At 49.9% G+C, this 17382-nt stretch overlaps 1 protein-coding gene and 1 long non-coding RNA gene across 2 annotated transcripts; one reads left to right on the top strand and one right to left on the bottom strand.

The window, feature by feature from the left end:
* Positions 1-5123: 5123 nt before the first annotated feature.
* Positions 5124-7350, bottom strand: LOC105853855. Its single transcript, XR_001145606.1, has 4 exons — positions 7152-7350; positions 6911-6977; positions 6598-6739; positions 5124-6193 (listed from the first exon to the last, which is right to left on the bottom strand). It is a non-coding gene; the product is annotated as an uncharacterized LOC105853855 (long non-coding RNA).
* Positions 7351-7633: 283 nt separating this feature from the next.
* Positions 7634-17382, top strand: SLC25A53 (solute carrier family 25, member 53). Its single transcript, XM_012727042.1, has 2 exons — positions 7634-7729; positions 14985-17382. The coding sequence occupies exon 2, from the start codon at positions 14996-14998 to the stop codon at positions 15914-15916; it is 921 nt and encodes a 306-aa protein (XP_012582496.1). The 5' UTR covers positions 7634-7729; positions 14985-14995; the 3' UTR covers positions 15917-17382.

The raw sequence follows: 17382 nt of genomic DNA, 5'->3' as shown, positions 1-17382 counted from the left end.
TCAGTGCTGTGCTTTAACCCACTGCGCCACCAGGGAGGGCCTGTTCTTGCAGTTTTAAAAGAGGTTGATTTTGAACATGCAACTGTCTTTGTTCCTTTCACAATAACAAAATATATTGTTAAAGGTGAATTAGTATACCCTTGCAGAAAAATCTATATTTATTTCTCCAACAGATCTGGAATGCTATTGAATGTCATAGAAGAGAGCAACCATCTCCTTTCCCATCAGGTAATGCAGTTTGCCCTGGCACCACCAAGTCAACAACTCATTCCTCTCCCACTGATATCTGCTGTGCTTTCCACTTGTGCATGTTAAGTACACGACCATTTGCACCTAAAGCAGGCAGGATATAACTAGGTGCTTGAATGGAATGTGATAATGCTATGGTCAGGGCTGGTGGGGAGGGGCACCACTACCAGGCAGCAGGACTACTGTCCTGAAACACTAGGGACAGAAGGGAGAGCCAGCAAGCTGTTCTCAGTTAAACAAGTAAGTGTTCTGTAAAGATTCCCTCCTGGTGTGGGGCACACAGACATCTGCTCTTCCGTTTGCCCGATCCTGATGTGTACAGACCTCGGTAACAACACCCATATCTTAGGTGCTGTGTGAATTGGAGCTAATCCCAGGAAGGAGGACCACACAGGCTTCAGAGCCAGCAGGCCCAGCTTCATCCCTAAACAGCTGCATGACCCTCGGTAGTGTTCTCATTTTCCCGCCTCTTTCCTCATTGAAATGTGGCAATCACAGTAATTATGTTATTAGTAAATTAGAAAGTAACAGCAACACTGGTTGATAGTGGAAAGAATAGAAACCCAAAAGAAGGCAGCACAGGACCAGAACCCAGGTCTTGCTCATATGGATTGGAACTGATACGTGAGGAGGAATTGGGGACCCTCAGAAACTGAGGTCTCAAGTCATTTATTTTTTTTTTTAAAGATTTTTAAAGCATGCACACAGAGCTGGGGAACAGACCAGAGGTTCAGAGGTGGTGAGAGGACTCACCAGAGACGGAGTGGGGAGCAGAACAGGCAGATCTACTGAAACACTGCTGAGGAGAGCAGCAGGCAGGTTAGGAGAGGTCTGCCGCACCATGTGGGTCACCTCCGAGGTGGGTATCAAACTCATGCTGAAGTGGCGTTAGCTTCTCAGTGCTGTGCTTTAATCTGATGCGCCACCAGGGAGGGCCCTCAAATCAGTTTTTAAAGCTTTTTAAAAACTGTGTCATGGGTTAAAAGGATTAAAGAGCTGTTGCAGGCAGAGAGCAGAGTGTCCGGTACACTGTGGACTTTAAAGTAACCACAGTTGTGGTGATATTAATCGCTGCTATTGCGGAAGGCCCAGGGAAGGGAGATTTGGTGAAGACAACTGAGAAGCAGGCACCTGAAAGACCTGGAAGGGGGAAACATGGAGTGGTGGTGTGTCAGAAAAACCAAGGGTAAGTAATACCTAGAAGGAAGGAGATAAAGTAAAAGCAAGTCATCCAGACCCTCCCTGGTGGCGCAGCGGGTCAAAGCACAGCATTGAGAAGCGTAAGCCACTTCCGCATGAGTTCGATTCCTGCCTGCCCCGGAGGTGACCACATGGCGTGGCAGACCTCTCCTGACCCGCCCGCCCGCTGCTCCCCTCAGCAGTGTACTTCGTCGATCTGCCTGTTCTGCTCCCCACTCTGTCTCTGGTGAAGCCTCTCACCGCTCCTGAGCCTCTGGCCTGTACCCCAGTTCTGTATGAACAAATAAATAAATCTTAAAAAAAAAAAAAGCAAGTCATTCAATAGCTAGTTTCTAAGACCAGAGTCATTTGAATCTTATACGAACAAGACTGGAGAAAGGGAGGAGGGAATCTCAGAAACTCAAGTGGCAGCTAAAAGCCACAACTCCCAAAGTCTTCTTTCTGCTAATTCCCTTAGTTTAATCTGAATGTGCAGGTCCCATTTCACATAGGGAGAGAACAACTTTCCTGAAAAAAAAAAAAAAAAAAGGAAAATTCAGTGTGATTCAAGTTGAAAGAAAGGATCAGGTTTGCATCATTTTGGTAAAATTAAGATTTAGATGACTGTGAATTTACGCAACAGAGAAGGAGATGGGTAGGTGAGAACAGCAGAGGAATCTCAGAACAAATTTTCCAAGCAGTTGCCTGTATGAACTCCCAGACAAAGTCCAGTGAAAAGGAGGGCGGTGATAGGTGTTAACATTTATCTAGTTCTTAACCCGCCTCGTTCCAAAAAGATGTAACATTGTAAACTGTTAAACTGGATAAGGCACTCAACACCCATTTATAGAGTAAAATTGAGAAAAAGGTGAGTAGAAAGTGGAATGATATTCTGAGCTAGATGAATGGAAAGATCCTCTCCATAAGCAAATATAGAGATGGAGGAATAAAGACGATTAACTTACAAAAGCCAGGGAATGTTGGGGCCCTGTGGCTGTGGGGGCCTGAATAGAGCTGCCTTCAGTCTGGGGTTGGCTCTGGAGAAATGGGGGTTACCGAGGGCCCAGAAAGTGCTTCAGAGGGAAGCCAGAGTGGCCTCTGAGCCTTGGTCCCAGCCAGAGGGTCAGAGTGAGAGGGGCCTCCACTCCCCTCCTGGCCAGGCCCTGAAGGGAAGAGCCAGGGTGGGAGGGTGACACAGCGCACAGGGGACTGAGCCTCCACTCTCCTCCAAGAGGTGAGCATGGCTCTGGGCAGAGGTTATAAGGTCAGGTTGTGGGTCAGAGGTGGAGCAGGGGCCAGAGGCCAGGGAGGGGCTGAGGGTTGATTCTGGAAGGAGAGGCACTTCCAGGAGGCTTCTGGGGGTGGCAGCCCAGGGGAGGCTGCAGTGGGCCTCTTGCTGTGTCCGCTTCTGCTGCTCCCCGGAGCCCCAGGCTGCAGCCCCCTGTCCCTAGCTGAGCAGGCTGTCAGCTGCTAGCCTAGCTGGAGTCCACACAGCCCCCCCCCCCCCCCCGAGCCACACAGCCCAGGTGCCATGGGAGCCTCTGGGCTTGCAACTCTGAGCAGCTTCCTGTCAGTGTAGATGGCAGTGCCCTGCCTGGTCATTGTGCCCTCTTCCCCTGTCCTCGTTCCCCTCACAAACAGCTGTGTGCTTCCTTCCCTGGACCCACCATCTCCTCCTGAGGCACACCCTGTCCTCAACCCATGCAACACTTATTTCTTTCCCAATAAATTCCCTCAGAGCTGCATTCTTGTCACTCTACTCACTCACATCACCCCCAGCCCAAACCTTGTCCTGCTCACATGGATTGTAACTGATCATTAGGAGGAATTGGGGACCCTCAGAGACTGAAATACACTGCTGAGGGGAGCAGTGGGTGAAACAGGAGAGGTTTGCTGCACCATGTGCACCATGTGGGTCACCTCCCTGGCTGGGGATCCTGCTCCTGCTACAGTGGCTTGATGGTGCTGTCCTTAAACCCTGTGCCACCGGGAAGGCATCCACAAGTCACTTTTAACATCTCCAATCTGGAGCCAACAGATGGGGTAGAGCAAGTGTACAGGAGCATCTGTATTCTCTCTTCCTGATGAATGCCCTCTGTCCTAAAAGGCTGTGTGGATTTTCTGTTTCCCATGTTTCTTATCCCCCGCCCGCCCCTGTCCTGGTACCCAGATTGCTTTTCATCTTTCAGTGCCATTCCAATCCTGGGATGGCGCAAGGTCAGTTGGGAATCCCTGGGAGTCTTCTGGCATACAGTTAGAGTGAGGTTTGGAGGACGCTTAGCTGCCGGGGCAGCAGCTTTCTCTGTAATTAGGAAGGAGGGAGAGGAAAACGTCAGCTCAAAGGATAGTCCTGTCACTGTCCCTTCCTAGAATGAACAGAAATGGAGCCCTGAAAAAGTCCTTTCCTGACACTGGGCAGATTCTTGAAAGCTGATGTTACACCAAAGGACACATAACCAGAGTAAATCCTAGCATATTGTTATTTCAAGGTTGGCCAACATCAATGGTTGTTCTTATCAACATATAAAATAATGAAGTTATTTGATGAACGGCTTTATTCATTCTCCATTTGCTTGCCCCGACTCTGCCTGCCTCTGCCCCCATCAGGTCTGCATCAGTACAGAAAGCACTGGGACATTAACTAGTGGGTGGAATGAATTAACTATGACAGACCAGTTGTAATAAAGGGCTCTTTATTATATTCCTGCCAAGTCAGCTTCTCTTCCCCTCAGGTGTAAATGAAACTGATATCAACACCACAGAATTAATCCCTCTCCCATTAAGGTTCTTAAAAATTTATTTGCCTTCTGTATTCCAAAAAGCGCTACTATATGCAGCGGCTTATATATATATACTCATTGATAGAGAAGTTTACAACATGCATCTTTGGTGAAAAAAGTAGAGTGTAGCACAGCACTTCTATCTGATCACTTTTGTCTAAACATGTATGTGTCTGGGTACACGGGTATAGCGAAACACCTAGAAAATCTGATCTAAGGGCTGACTTGGTTATACATTGGTAGTGAATTTCAGGTAATCTGTACTTTAATTTTCATATTTTTCCTTTCATTTTTTGAGGTGTAACAAAGTTACATTCTTTTCACTGAGAATAAAATCATAAAGGAAATACACACACGGAAGAAGGTGGACGAGGAAGCATGAGTAGGGACAGGGATCAGGCCTCTCTCCACTTTGCTGGGATCCAACACCTTTTCTCCTTCCCCAGTGAAAGCCACTTAGTGAATTACTGCAGGGAGAAGCCTACCCAACCCCCACCTCTTTTCCACATCATCAGTCTCTGAAAACAGGTAAGGGTTCACTTAGGGCTGGGTTTAGTATCTTGGACTTTGTGACTTGGATGGGTCACCATGTTGACCTGGGACCTTCTTGATCCCTGCCTCCTCCTGTGTCACCTCTGTCAAGATAATGATCAGATTCTCAAACACCTGGGTCTTGCTCTCGTTGGCACAGGTTTTGAGTGGCCCTCCCCACTATAAGAGAAATAGTGAGTTGTGTATTTTTGTTTCTTGCTTCTAAAGATCTTCCTAGGACCATTATTTTTAATAATAGTTTATTTTTACATCATTTTGTGCATTTTCCCATCTCAGTTGTAATCCCTGTGGGCTTCCCATAACCAAATCACCCGTGTGTCATCACCATAGACCAGTGCACTTCCACTCCCCCCTTCATTTTTGATCCCACTCCCCACTCCACCCCCCGTAAAATGATAGTTGTTCATTATTATGGACCAATATTTTTATACCCAGAATCCCCACTGGTAGAAGGAGATGGAGCACCAGAACTGTTGGGGGCACTGATGACCAGTATTTACCCTGCATCTGAGGGTAGAGGCACCTAGAGATGGAAGTGGAGGGCCCTGAGAGATAGCAGGATCACATCTTCATCCAAGTCACCCACGGTATCATCTATGTCCACCATGTGATAGCATTGCTGATTGCTGTTAGCTGGGGCCCTTGAAATGCCACAAGGCTGGTTGCCCTCTCCGTTAGCTCAGACCTGTTGTAGTTCATAAAAGGGTCACTCCAATCATCTTCCTCCCTTAACATCTCAGTTAACTCCAGGAAATTGGGAGGAGGCTCCTGCTGTACTACACATCCTGAGACGACGCTTCACCTTGAAGTTCAGGTCCCACTCAGTTCAGCCCCTAAAAGCAGATGTTGTGGGCAAGTGTGGATTGTGTTTTTCCTCAGCTATGTCCCTGCCTGAATAGCACTCTGGAGCTACAGCTCTAAACGGATCAATAAAGGGGGGCTTTGTCCTCTTGTGCCCCTTGATGAGATGTCACACTGCTTTTCAAACTCTCCAAACACTAATTTCATCAGATGCAAGAAATCTGCCCCCTTTACATTGAGGCAGGCCTCCTAGAGCATACCCACCATCTTCCCCCAAACACCGCCCCTCCCCACTCAGCCCTCAGAGGGGCAGGTAAAGGGTTACATCAAGGGCTTGAGCTTTTTCTCTCCAGACATGCTCTGATCTAGCAGGACCCCACTGACTCAGCTCAAGCAGTTTTCTGTTTCTTCCCCTTGGGCTGGCACCAGCCTGCCCAGCAAAGAAAGGGGCCACGGAGGCAAGGGTTCATTCTGCCACCAGCTACTACCATGTGTGCAGTCAAGCCAACCAAGACTGAAGAGGGTTTTCTGAATGGAACAAGATGCTCAGACTCTTTAAGAGAAGACCAAACTGCAGGAGAAATCACCAAAGCAATCTTCCAGTTTCTGCCTTCCTTGTGTGTCAGTAGGAACTACAAGGCAAAGAGGAAAAGGTCAATAAGGACCCGGCAGCAGGGAGGCAGTCTGAAGTTGCTTTCTCTAGCTTCCCGAATACCCTGCAGTGTGTTACATAACTCGGCCAGTTCCCTAAAAGTCCCCTGCGGGAGAGCGGCAAGTACAACCTCTTGGAGCTAGCGGTGTCCCTGGGACATTTCTCAGAGCCACATCTACCCCCTCCGGCCAGTCCTCCAGGAGGAAGCGCTACTGTTACTTTGAATCAGAGGTGAAATAGTGGGTCGGGCGATTCGGGCTCTCAGAAGAGATCGCCAGGTTCAGTTCTAAGGAGGTTCGTGGTAAGGAATAAATTCTCCATGAAACTCATGGTCTCAAACACACCCTTTTCAAAAATTACCCCCGTTATTTCTCAGCTTCTTACAGGAGCTCGGGAACAAGTGTGCACCTTCCTTGCACTTCAAGCCCTGCAACAGGTCCTCAGGACGATGCTCACTTCCCGGTGGGCTCAACGGGGTCTACCTTGAGTTGCAGGTCCCAGTCTACCCAGCGTCGTCCAGACTGCGCTGTCGCGGAGAGGAGGGCGGGGCAGGGAAGAGTCAGAAGCAGCCAGCCGCATCCCTCATCTCGCACCCCACCACCCCTGCTTGTAGCCTGGGGAGTGGCTCCTCTTCCCACATTCTTAATACAAATCGAAGATGATCCCCCCCCCCCCCACACACACACATTCCAATCACCCTTTCTCCGGAAACCGTCGGTCTAGCAGGTCTTCAGTCAGGCGCACAGTTGGGGTTGCTCTTTGGTCTGCACAGAGAAAGAGAACAGGTGTGGGGCACGCACACCCACATATTTCTTCCTGCGAAGAGACGAAGAGATGCAAAAGGGTTCACGGCAGATAGCTGGCTATTTCCACCCCCTTGCTCCTAAGAAAGCGTCCCCCCGTCTCCGTTCGGTAGGATCATACCCATCTGGCTCTACCTCCGCCCTCAGCGCAGGCAGGTCACGGGTCTCTTTCACCCCTCGTCGTTTTGGACTTCCCCAGGGGGGGAGTAGCGGGGCCTTGCGGTGGCTCTTCCTCCTCTCCCGGCGCCCCGCGGTGCGCTCTGGGTCTTCGCGGGTGCTGGGCTGGTGGGCCGCGGCGGCTCGGGCATTGACCATTGCTGGGGCCGCCTTCCGGCCTCGAGGCCCTGCCAAGGGCAAGGATGACGTCTCCAGCCGCTAAGCGACCAGGGCCGCGAGAGGGAGCAGCTGGGCGCTGCAGCCCGGGAAGGGTAACCGAGCTGAGGCCGCGCGGTTCCCACGGCAGCGGCAGCCTACCCCGCCCGCCCCGCCGCCGCGTTTAGCCGCGGCCCATTGAGACAAAAGAGTGTGACGAGCGAGTCCGCGCGGCCAATCAGCTGGGCGCGGGGGCGGCTCCACTAGCAGCCCCCGGCCTCGAGGCCATTGCTGGCACCAGGGGGTGACTGGCTGCCGGGGGCTGCGGCACACAGGTGCGGGAGCCCGCGCCGTGTCAAGTGCATCTCCGACGAACGGACTCCGCGGATTGCATTTTGCTCGTGAGTTTCCTGATCCCTCGGCCCCCCTTCCCCTTGCTATCCTTGAACCCCCTCTCCTTCCGCCTGGGCTCTCCTTTGCCCTTTGAGACCGGATGCCTTAAACACGAGGTGGGACAGAAATGAAGTGAACAATAAGAGTTCCTCACCTTGGTAGAGGGGGGATTGGGGGACAAGAACGTTTCTCGAGCGCTTTGTGTGTGCAGATGCGCTTGCACAGACCTCTCAGTTCTTCTCGGCAGCCATAGGGAGGGGTGTTCACACACCCATTTAACAGAGAGGGTACTTAAGCATTTGAGGCAGTATGGGTAGGAAGTGCAGCGCTTACGAGCACACCCCCAAGTCTCCGGGCCTGCTTTCCAAAGCTGCCCCTAGTCAATACTCCTCTCTTCTGTCTGATTGAGGGGGTGTGGAGAACTGCCAAACTGGAGATGGGTGGACCCAATGGGACTTGTATAGAATTAGTGAGCAAAGACTGTTATCGCCACTGGAAAGAGACAAACGGATAGAGATAGGCTCGCCTGGCGCCCGCATGGCCCAGCAAATAAATATCGGCATCCAGTCTTGTACCCAAGCCTCTTCTCCAAATGCCAAGAATTTGCCGCGCTGAGCTGCTCAGAGAGAGCTCGCGCCTAGGTGGTCTCAGATGTCTCCGGCAGCAGTCTGGGTGTGATGGCCAAGCCGAGGGAGCCAAGGGGGAGGCAGCTAGAGGAGGGATGGGGGAAGGGGTAGGCAACTTTTATGGTACACGCTGTGCAGAAGAGGAAACTGGGGCACTTCTCTTTTTTACACTATGTCTGTTTATGTTTTTAAAATCTAAGACATGTTTACAGCTTACTACCTGAAGGAGACAAGGCTAACAGAGATAAAATGACTTGCCTGAAATTACAAGTTGGAGCCAACATGTGGAGCAATTCTCTCTGCTGCCTCTGCCAGACTATTAACCAAAGTTAGGTGTTGCTAGGCTGGCTGTCTCCGAATGATTTTGGAGAGTTTGTTAGAAATGCAGCTTCCTGAGCCCCACCTCTAGGGCATTCTGATTTGCTGGGACCAGGCTGGAGAGAGTGACATATTTTTTTAACCAGCACTGTAGTTAATTCTGGACAGTAGGGAGGTTTGTGAACCGCTGTTCAAAACAGCCCATCTTGCTCTGGGTAGCAAGTGAAATGGGCTTGCTGCCAATGCCTCTGTCCACAACCTGTTGGTCATGAAATCTTAACTCCAGAGCAGAAGTTCTTACCCAGGGTACTTCTGAAATTGTTGGCAAATAATTTGAACTCTACATTTATTTGGTATTCCAATTTGTAAAAGACATCTGGGACCCAAAATGGCTAAGAAAACCCTCTGTACAAGCTTTCCTTGTGGTCTCCTCCTCCTTTAAACTTGTACTTAAGGAAGGAGTGTGAGAAATGAAACACAATTTGAACTAACTCTCAACCACAGCTCTCTACCGCTGATGTAGTGCTTTCATTTCCTGGCTCTAGGACAGGTTGCTAGGTTGCCCTTCTGTGAGCTCTTGAGGGGACCTCTCCTTTGGTGGATTTGGCATCCCTGGCCTCAGAGAAGGGGCAACTCCATGGAAACGGCATGCAGAGCTGTCCAGAGTGAATGGGCCATGAAGCCAGTGACTGGGAAACCTGCTCTCTTCCTGGACTTCCGGTTCTTGGAGAGCAGGTCTCACTTCCCTTGCATGGACTGTGGCTAGGAGGTCCCTGCAGCTATTGCTCTTGACTCCTGGTGCTTGGAAGTCAGTGCACAGCCTGATGTTCATCTATCGACTTGGGTTCTTCAGCCTGCAAGGTCCTTCCCTGCACCCTTTCTACCTTATTTACCTCAGTGCCCAGAGTTCCTTGGAGGAGTCAGTCTAGATTTGGAGCAGTGGCCCCTGCATCTGAGCACTGTGGCCTTCCTCTTGTGGATGGGACAGTGCGTGAGGGGGTAGGATGTGATGGAGATGAGAGAGGCAGCAGGAGGGAGAAGGCGCCTCATCCGCAGTCCACAGTCCAGGGCGGTAACTGGCACAGCTCTTGGGTTTCCTACGGACTTCTATCTTCTACTCCCTGGCACCATGGCGTCTGATCCTGGTCTCCACACTCTTGTTCTGTGTTTAACTTGGCTTCTTGTCAAATTAGGTGATCTATAGCTGGAGCTAGTGGGAGTGTGGTGGGATCAAGTAGGGCAAAGAATAGATCTTGAATGCACTAACAAAGAAATGTGCTGCGTAAAGATGTCTGGGTCCACCCATTCGGCCAAAGCGAGGGGCTGAGAGGACCTGCTGAACTGACTCCGATTAGATTCAGAGCGTCCCTCACCTCTGGCCTGCTGTGGGGGGGGTTGTTCCAATTCCTGGCTTAATAAGACCATTTTCCAATTTTAAGAGAGAAACTTTAAACTTAAAAAAATAAGCGATAAAGAAAACTTTCACTTGAAACAATGACAGCTGTTCTTCGGCTGCCTGCATTCTCTGCCAGGAACTTTCCATTCGGTTCCTCATTTTGGCCTCAGCCACCCTGTTAAGATAAGCATTGCTACCCCATTTTGCAGATAGAGAAACTGAATTTCAGGGCCGTGAAGGAACTTGTCTGAGGCTGTACTTACCAGTGGTGGCCCTGGGACACCAACCCAGGGTTGGGTTGTCAAACCTCAAAGCCCTCTTCCCTGCTACCTGCCAAATAAACCACTTAAAATGCACTCTGTAGATGACCCAGTGCGTTAGCCTGATAGCGGCATTTTGAACAATGTACTTGTATTCTTACCTTTATTCCTGGGATCTCATTATTTTTAAATGCAACTAATAGAACCGACAGAGCAACTGCTGAACACCTGGTGGTCTTTGTCTAATATGTAACCATCATCACAGTCACTTTATAGTCAAGGATACCGAGGCACAGAGAAGTAAAGGAACTTGGCCGAGGACATAAAGCTAGGAAGTATCATGAGGACTTTCAAACCCAGGGCCGTCTGACTGCACAGCCTGGTCTTTATACTATAATGCACTGCAGTTGGGAAAATAAACATGGCCTCCCTCTGTCAGCAGGCTTCTCTGTCAGCATAGCTCTATCTCCTGTCCTCCTCCCATGTCCAGCCCCACTCACCAATCACACTGTTAGGCCTTTGTGCTTTAGGCTTCTCCTCAGCCCAAAATTCCTGTCTTCACTCCTCTACCTAACAAGAGTCAACTCATCCATTAAGGATCAAGGCAGATGCACCTGCTCAGAGAAACATGATTTAAAGTATGAATATTATTTTATTTAAAAATGAATGCAAGACCGCTTGCCTGCTGCTCCCCTCAGCCTTGATTTCAGTAGACCCACCTGTTCTGCTCCTCACTCTGTCTCTGATGAATCATCTCACCCCCCTTCCACACCTCTGGCCTACGCCCCAGTTCTTATATGCATACCTACATAAAATAAAATGAATGCAGCCTCCCAAACATATCTATACATATGCATATACATGTACACATACATGTACACGCTTGTATAAAAGCATCAACAACTTTTATACTGTAACAATTCAATAGCATTTCCATAGATAGCAGTGAGCGGCACTGTTTGGGGGGCTTTGTGCCAGGTGGAATAAATGACTCATGACTGTCTGCTCTGACCTTGATGAAAGTAGCCTTGATTTTGCCGTCCAGGATAAATTAGCTCATTGTTGACCTGTCTCCACGCTAGATCCCCAACACCTGGATGGTAGCCCCAAGTCCGATTCATCTCTAGCTCCACAGTGGTCTGCCCACAGCGATGTAGGAAAAGAACAACTCTTTGTGAACTGACCAAAGGAATAGCTGAGGGCTACCCTCAGAGCTCTGGGCCCTGGGGTGCCCAGGCTGTCCATCTAGCCAGGGAAGTCTGGGATCCCCTGGGCTCATTTACTAGCTGCGAACATAAGAGGCATGTCACAGAACACAGGGGTTAGCTGCTCAGAGCCAAGTCCAGACCGTGCTGTGGTCTCTTCCTTCGGCATTCATGTTAGGCAGCCGGGCTGTCCAGGATTGTTGCTATGACACCTTTGCATTCACAGGAGAAAGGTCTTCCCTGCCTCCATTTGAACATGGGATTCCTTCCACCCTCCCTCATCACCTGGCTCTGGCCGGCCTGAGAATGCCCTGCAGGAGCTTGAACGTTTCGGAGACAGTGGATGAGGCTGGGAAACAACTTTTTAAAATAATACTTTTGATTGAGGCCACTGTGCCATCATGCATGTACAACCATTTGATCTCATTTATGGTATGAATCTTTGCAATGGCCTTTTGAGGGAGGTCTGTTGTCCCTACCTTGTAGCTGAAGAAACCAAGACTGAATGAAGTAACTTACCTAAGTTAGCATAAGTGGCAAGTGGTGGAAGCAGAATTCATTCTCAGACTTCTCTGCCCCCATTTCTTAAAAACATTTATTTAGGGGCCCTCCCTGGTGGTGCAGCAGGTTAAAGCACAGCACTGAGAAGCTTGAGCCACTTCCGCATGAGTTCAATTCCCGCCTGCCTTGGAGGAGATCCACATGGCGTGGCAGACCCCTCCTGGCCTGCCCGCTGCTCCCCTCAGCAGTGTACTTCCTTGATCTGCCTGTTCTGTTCCCCACTCTGTCTCTGGTGAATCCTCTCACCCTCCGCATCTCTGACCTGTACCCCAGCTCTATATGAATAAATAAATAAATCTTTAAAAAAATAAAAAAAATTATTTATGCATAAAAGAACTGGGGTACAGGCCAGAGGTGTGGGGAGTGAGAGGATTCACTAGAGGCAGAGTGAGGAACAGAACAGGCAGATGGACTGAAACACACTGCTGAGGGGAGGCAGGAGAGGTCTGCTGTGCCATGTGGGTCACCTCCCTGGCCGAGGATCAAACTCAGTGCTGCAATGGCTGCAGATAGCTTCATAGTGCTGTGCTTTAGACCTTGTGCCACCAGGGAGAGCCCCAAAGCTGGGCATCTTAATAGAAAAATACATGGGAGAGAAAGCCAAAGGGAGTCCTCACTTCCCCTCCCCCCGCCATAAGATAGGAAGAATAATTTTAATTTATTATTCACCTTTAGTTTCAAAAAATGTTTGGCAAAAGTGGAAGGACTCTGGAGTGTGGGGAAAAGCACAGTTCCTCTCTTAAAGATTGACCCACCCACTTCCCATAAGCCCCCTGTGATGTGCATGTAATGAAGATGCCTGGTGCAATCCACTCTGCTCATTTTTATACCTCAGATGGATGAGGCTACTAGAGGTCAGTGGATTTTTAAAGGTTACACAGGAAGTTGACAACAAAACTGGCGCTTAAAACGCGAGTTTCCCAAATCCTACCCGTTCTCTTTCTGCTAAGTCAGCCTGCCTAAAGTAGTCCCTCAATACACATTTACAGGCTATTCAGGAAAATGGGAAGGAGGAGAGGAAATGGAGCATTAATGTGCTCTGAGATAGACAAGGGGACAAACAACGCCCTCACAGCCCATCCGAACTTAGGGTACAAGTCAAAGTTGGGGAGAAGTCCTTTGGTAGAAGAGCCGAGGGATATTGGGGTTCCCATGGCTGTGGGGGCCTGAATAGAGCTGCCTTCCGTCTGGGGTTGGCTCTGGAGAAATGGGGGTTACTGAGGGCCCAGAAAGTGCTTCAGAGGGAAGCCAGATGGCCTCTGAGCCTTGGTCCCAGCCAGAGGGTCAGAGTGTCAGAGTGAGAGGGGCCTCCACTCCCCTCCTGGCCAGGCCCTGAAGGGAAGAGCCAGGGTGGGAGGGTGACACAGCGCACAGGGGACTGAGCCTCCACTCTCCTCCAAGAGGTGAGCATGGCTCTGGGCAGGGGTTATAAGGTCAGGTTGTGGGTCAGAGGTGGAGCAGGGGCCAGAGGCCAGGGAGGGGCTGAGGGTTGATTCTGGAAGGAGAGGCACTTCCAGGAGGCTTCTGGGGGTGGCAGCCCAGGGGAGGCTGCAGTGGGCCTCTTGCTGTGTCCGCTTCTGCTGCTCCCCGGAGCCCCAGGCTGCAGCCCCCTGTCCCTAGCTGAGCAGGCTGTCAGCTGCTAGCCTAGCTGGAGTCCACACAGCCCCCCCCCCCCCCCCGAGCCACACAGCCCAGGTGCCATGGGAGCCTCTGGGCTTGCAACTCTGAGCAGCTTCCTGTCAGTGTAGATGGCAGTGCCCTGCCTGGTCATTGTGCCCTCTTCCCCTGTCCTCGTTCCCCTCACAAACAGCTGTGTGCTTCCTTCCCTGGACCCACCATCTCCTCCCGAGGCACACCCTGTCCTCACCCAGGGGAGCCCCTATTTCCAGCCTGATAAACTCTCTTAGTCAGAGCTGCACTGAACACTTATTTCTTCTCTTGCTCCCACATTTCCTTCATGTCCTTCATGCACTGTCATTGCCCAGTTATTTGTACTATACCTCTACCTGCTCCTAGACCTTTCTGGGGTAGGAGAAATAGTTTTCAGTTCTTGCACTGCCTCTTCCTTTTCATACAGTTGTTCTGTGTCCTCCTTTCTGGGGACCTAGGGCAATGTCTGGGGAAATTTTTGGTTATTACAGCTAGGTAGGTGATGGCTGGTGCCTCTAGCATCCAGTGAGTAGAGAGGCCCAGGTGCAGCTGACACAGGTGCAGCTCCAACCAGACACAGGTCAGGTGTCGACTACAGAGAATGATCTGGCCCTATCTACTTTACAGCTACAGGTCTCTAAGGTTAGGCTTGGAAATCGCCAGGTGCTGAGCCTTTTGGTGCCGAACTTCCACGAACAGCTATTCTTTCTGTTCCTTGGTTGGTAGAGGGAGTGGGGTGATGCCATGAAACATCCAAGACATCATCAGGAATCTGCAGAAAGATGGAAGAGGGAGAGTCGATGCTCCCCACATTTCCGAGAGTATTGGATTACAACTTTGGAATGGCTTGCTGCTTTTCCAAGATAGTACTGCTGCTGGGAAAGAGAATAGCAGCTTATTATTGGAGATGTAGCAGAATCTCCAATACAAAATGTCGTGTGTGGCGAGAGTTGAAGGCAACAGGTTTTGGAGGCTTCCTTTCCCAATTTCACTCTTAAACTTTCTTAGAATATCAGAAGAGTTCCTGTGTCAGCAAAACACTAGGTGATGATTTAGTTCAGAAAAACCAAACGTCATGCTTTTAATTTCATTTAATGAATCCTTCCTCAGGATTGTGACTCTTTCTGAGAAACCAGCTGACTCTTGTTTCCTTGGAACTCTGATCTTGGAGCTCTGTTTCTAAGTAAGCAATGAAAACACTGATGAGCATATCTAATGGCCTGACCTCTTTTTCTCCCTCTGGTCAGCTGCCTGCAGCATGGAGGAACAGAACCGCCCTCCCGGGAAGGAGCTTCAGCACAGGACACGAGCAGAGGCCTCAGGAAAGAGTAGCTGGCACACCCAGGCCTATGCTCTCGGCGCCGTCTCCAACTTCATGTCCACTTTCCTAACCTTTCCCATCTATAAGGTGGTGTTCCGGCAACAGATCCATGCTGTCGCGGTATCAGAGGCTGTGCGACAGCTTTGTCGTGAAGGCCCTCAGTACTTCTTTCGCGGAATCTACCCACCACTTCTCTCCAAGACACTGCAAGGGACTCTACTGTTTGGGATTTATGATAACCTGCTGTGCTTTTTCTCCCCGGTTGGACCACACTCCCTCAGACACCGCTGCACTGCGGGGCTCATGTCTGGTGTGGCAGAGGCTGTGATACTCAGCCCCTTTGAAAGGGTGCAAAATGTGCTCCAGGATGGTCGCAAACAAGCTCGCTTCCCCAATACGGTCAGCATCCTCAAGGAATTCAACTCCTATGGGCTTTGGGGGCGGCTGTCCCTGGGCTACTATCGTGGTTTCTGGCCTGTCCTGCTCAGGAACAGCCTGGGGAGTGCTCTGTATTTCTCCTTCAAGGACCCCATCCAAGATCGCTTGGCAAAGCAAGGCCTGCCTCAGTGGGTCCCTGCCTTGGTGTCTGGGGTTGTCAATGGATCGATCACCTGCCTGCTTCTGTATCCTTTGATTGTGCTCGTTGCCAATATGCAGTCCCATATTGGCTGGCAGAGTATGCCAAGCCTGTGGGCCTCAGCCAAGGACATGTGGGACACTCGGGGTCGAAAAGTATTCCTGATCTACCGTGGTGGCTCCCTGGTCATCCTGAGGTCCAGCGTGACATGGGGCGTCACTACTGCTATCCATGACTTCCTGCAGAGGAGGTCCCATTCCAGAAAAGAGTGGGAAGACTAGCTGCAGGAAGTATGGCTGCGGCCACTCGGTCCTTTAAGCCTTCCTAGGTTGGTCTAAATAGCTTACTTCTTTGGCTCATCTCTTAGCATCTCTGAGCTGTCATTTACAGGAGATGCTCCCGACCACCAGTCAGAAAGAGAAAGCCACCCCTGTCTGTCTAAAAACTTCAACAGCCTCTGACCCAGGTGGCCTTTAAAGAACTTAGAACCCAGCTGAAATATCATTTTCGGCAGCAACTCCTTGGCAATAAGAGGAAGCCTGAAATGACCTTGATTAGGCACTGTGAGTTCTGGGGTCCCTCCAGTTGTCCTCCAGGCCCAACTAAGTGGAAGCCCTACAAGTCCAGTTTCAAAGACCAAACCTTGGCTTGGCTGGAGATTCCAGAAATCCTCAATGATGGCTGTTTCCATGACATTGCTTACTACTGCTGCTACCGCCCCCCGCTCTCACCTGTTCAGGCATGTGGGTCCAGTTTTAGGGTAGCAGTTGTGGCTGGACATCTTAAAGTGGATTTGCTTCAGCTGTTGGGGCTGGAGGTGGAAACGGGAAGAGGTGTGGTCCCTGATGGATGAAATGAATAGACTTTGAGGGAAGAGATTTAGTTGCATGCAAAATAGAAAAATTTACTATAGGTTGCTTGGTGTTATCTGCGGGAACATTTTTGATAGCAAGGCAATAACATTGCCTAGAAACCACTTGGGTTTCCCTAAGAAACCTGGTAGTGATTTGATCATATCTCTTCACAAATAATTGCCCATTTTATTGCTGTGGATAAATATAGTTCCTGTGACATAAATTAAAGATCAGAAATCTTACCCTGTCATTCCGAGCCATGCAAAGCGCGTTCTCAGTGTGCCCTGAAGCATCGCGACTTACCTTTCCCACTGACATAGCTCCCATGCATGCATTAGCCAAACTGGACTGTCCCTTACCTAGACATGACTCCAACTTTTCCATCGCTCAGTTTTCTTTGGCCCACACTACTCTCTCCAGCTGCATATGCCAGTCTGCCAAAATCCTTCTTGTTTCTCAAAGCCCAGCTTAGATGCCACCTTCTCTATGCAGCCTCTAGGGATTTCCTACAACTGAATGTGACATTCGTCCCTCGTGGTGCCCCCTCCTTCAACACTTCATACCTGACACTGATTCCATTGTGTCACCGATCTTAAGTGGGCCTGTGTTCTTGGTGTGCTTCAAAAACTATTAGACCACAAACTTGAAAGCAGGGATGCTTGTATGCATTTTTAAATTTTCCATTGTGCCTAGGTGCTCAATAATGTTGGCTGAATTGATTATCAAACTGTGATATGGTCTTTATCCTCAGGGTGCTGTCCCTTACACATGAAGATAATGTTATTGGCTCACTGTCAACAAGACACATGCCTTTGGGATGTTATTTTGTTTTCTCTTATTAGTGAATTTAGTTTGTGCTAATGGTAATGATGCTGCTGCTGATAATAATAAAA

Source organism: Condylura cristata, unplaced genomic scaffold (assembly GCF_000260355.1).
Source record: "Condylura cristata isolate star-nosed mole 26May11 unplaced genomic scaffold, ConCri1.0 scaffold00019, whole genome shotgun sequence".
Lineage (NCBI taxonomy): Eukaryota > Metazoa > Chordata > Mammalia > Eulipotyphla > Talpidae > Condylura > Condylura cristata.
The sequence above is the reverse complement of the archived record's forward strand: the minus strand, read 5'-3'. Positions and strand labels throughout refer to the sequence as shown.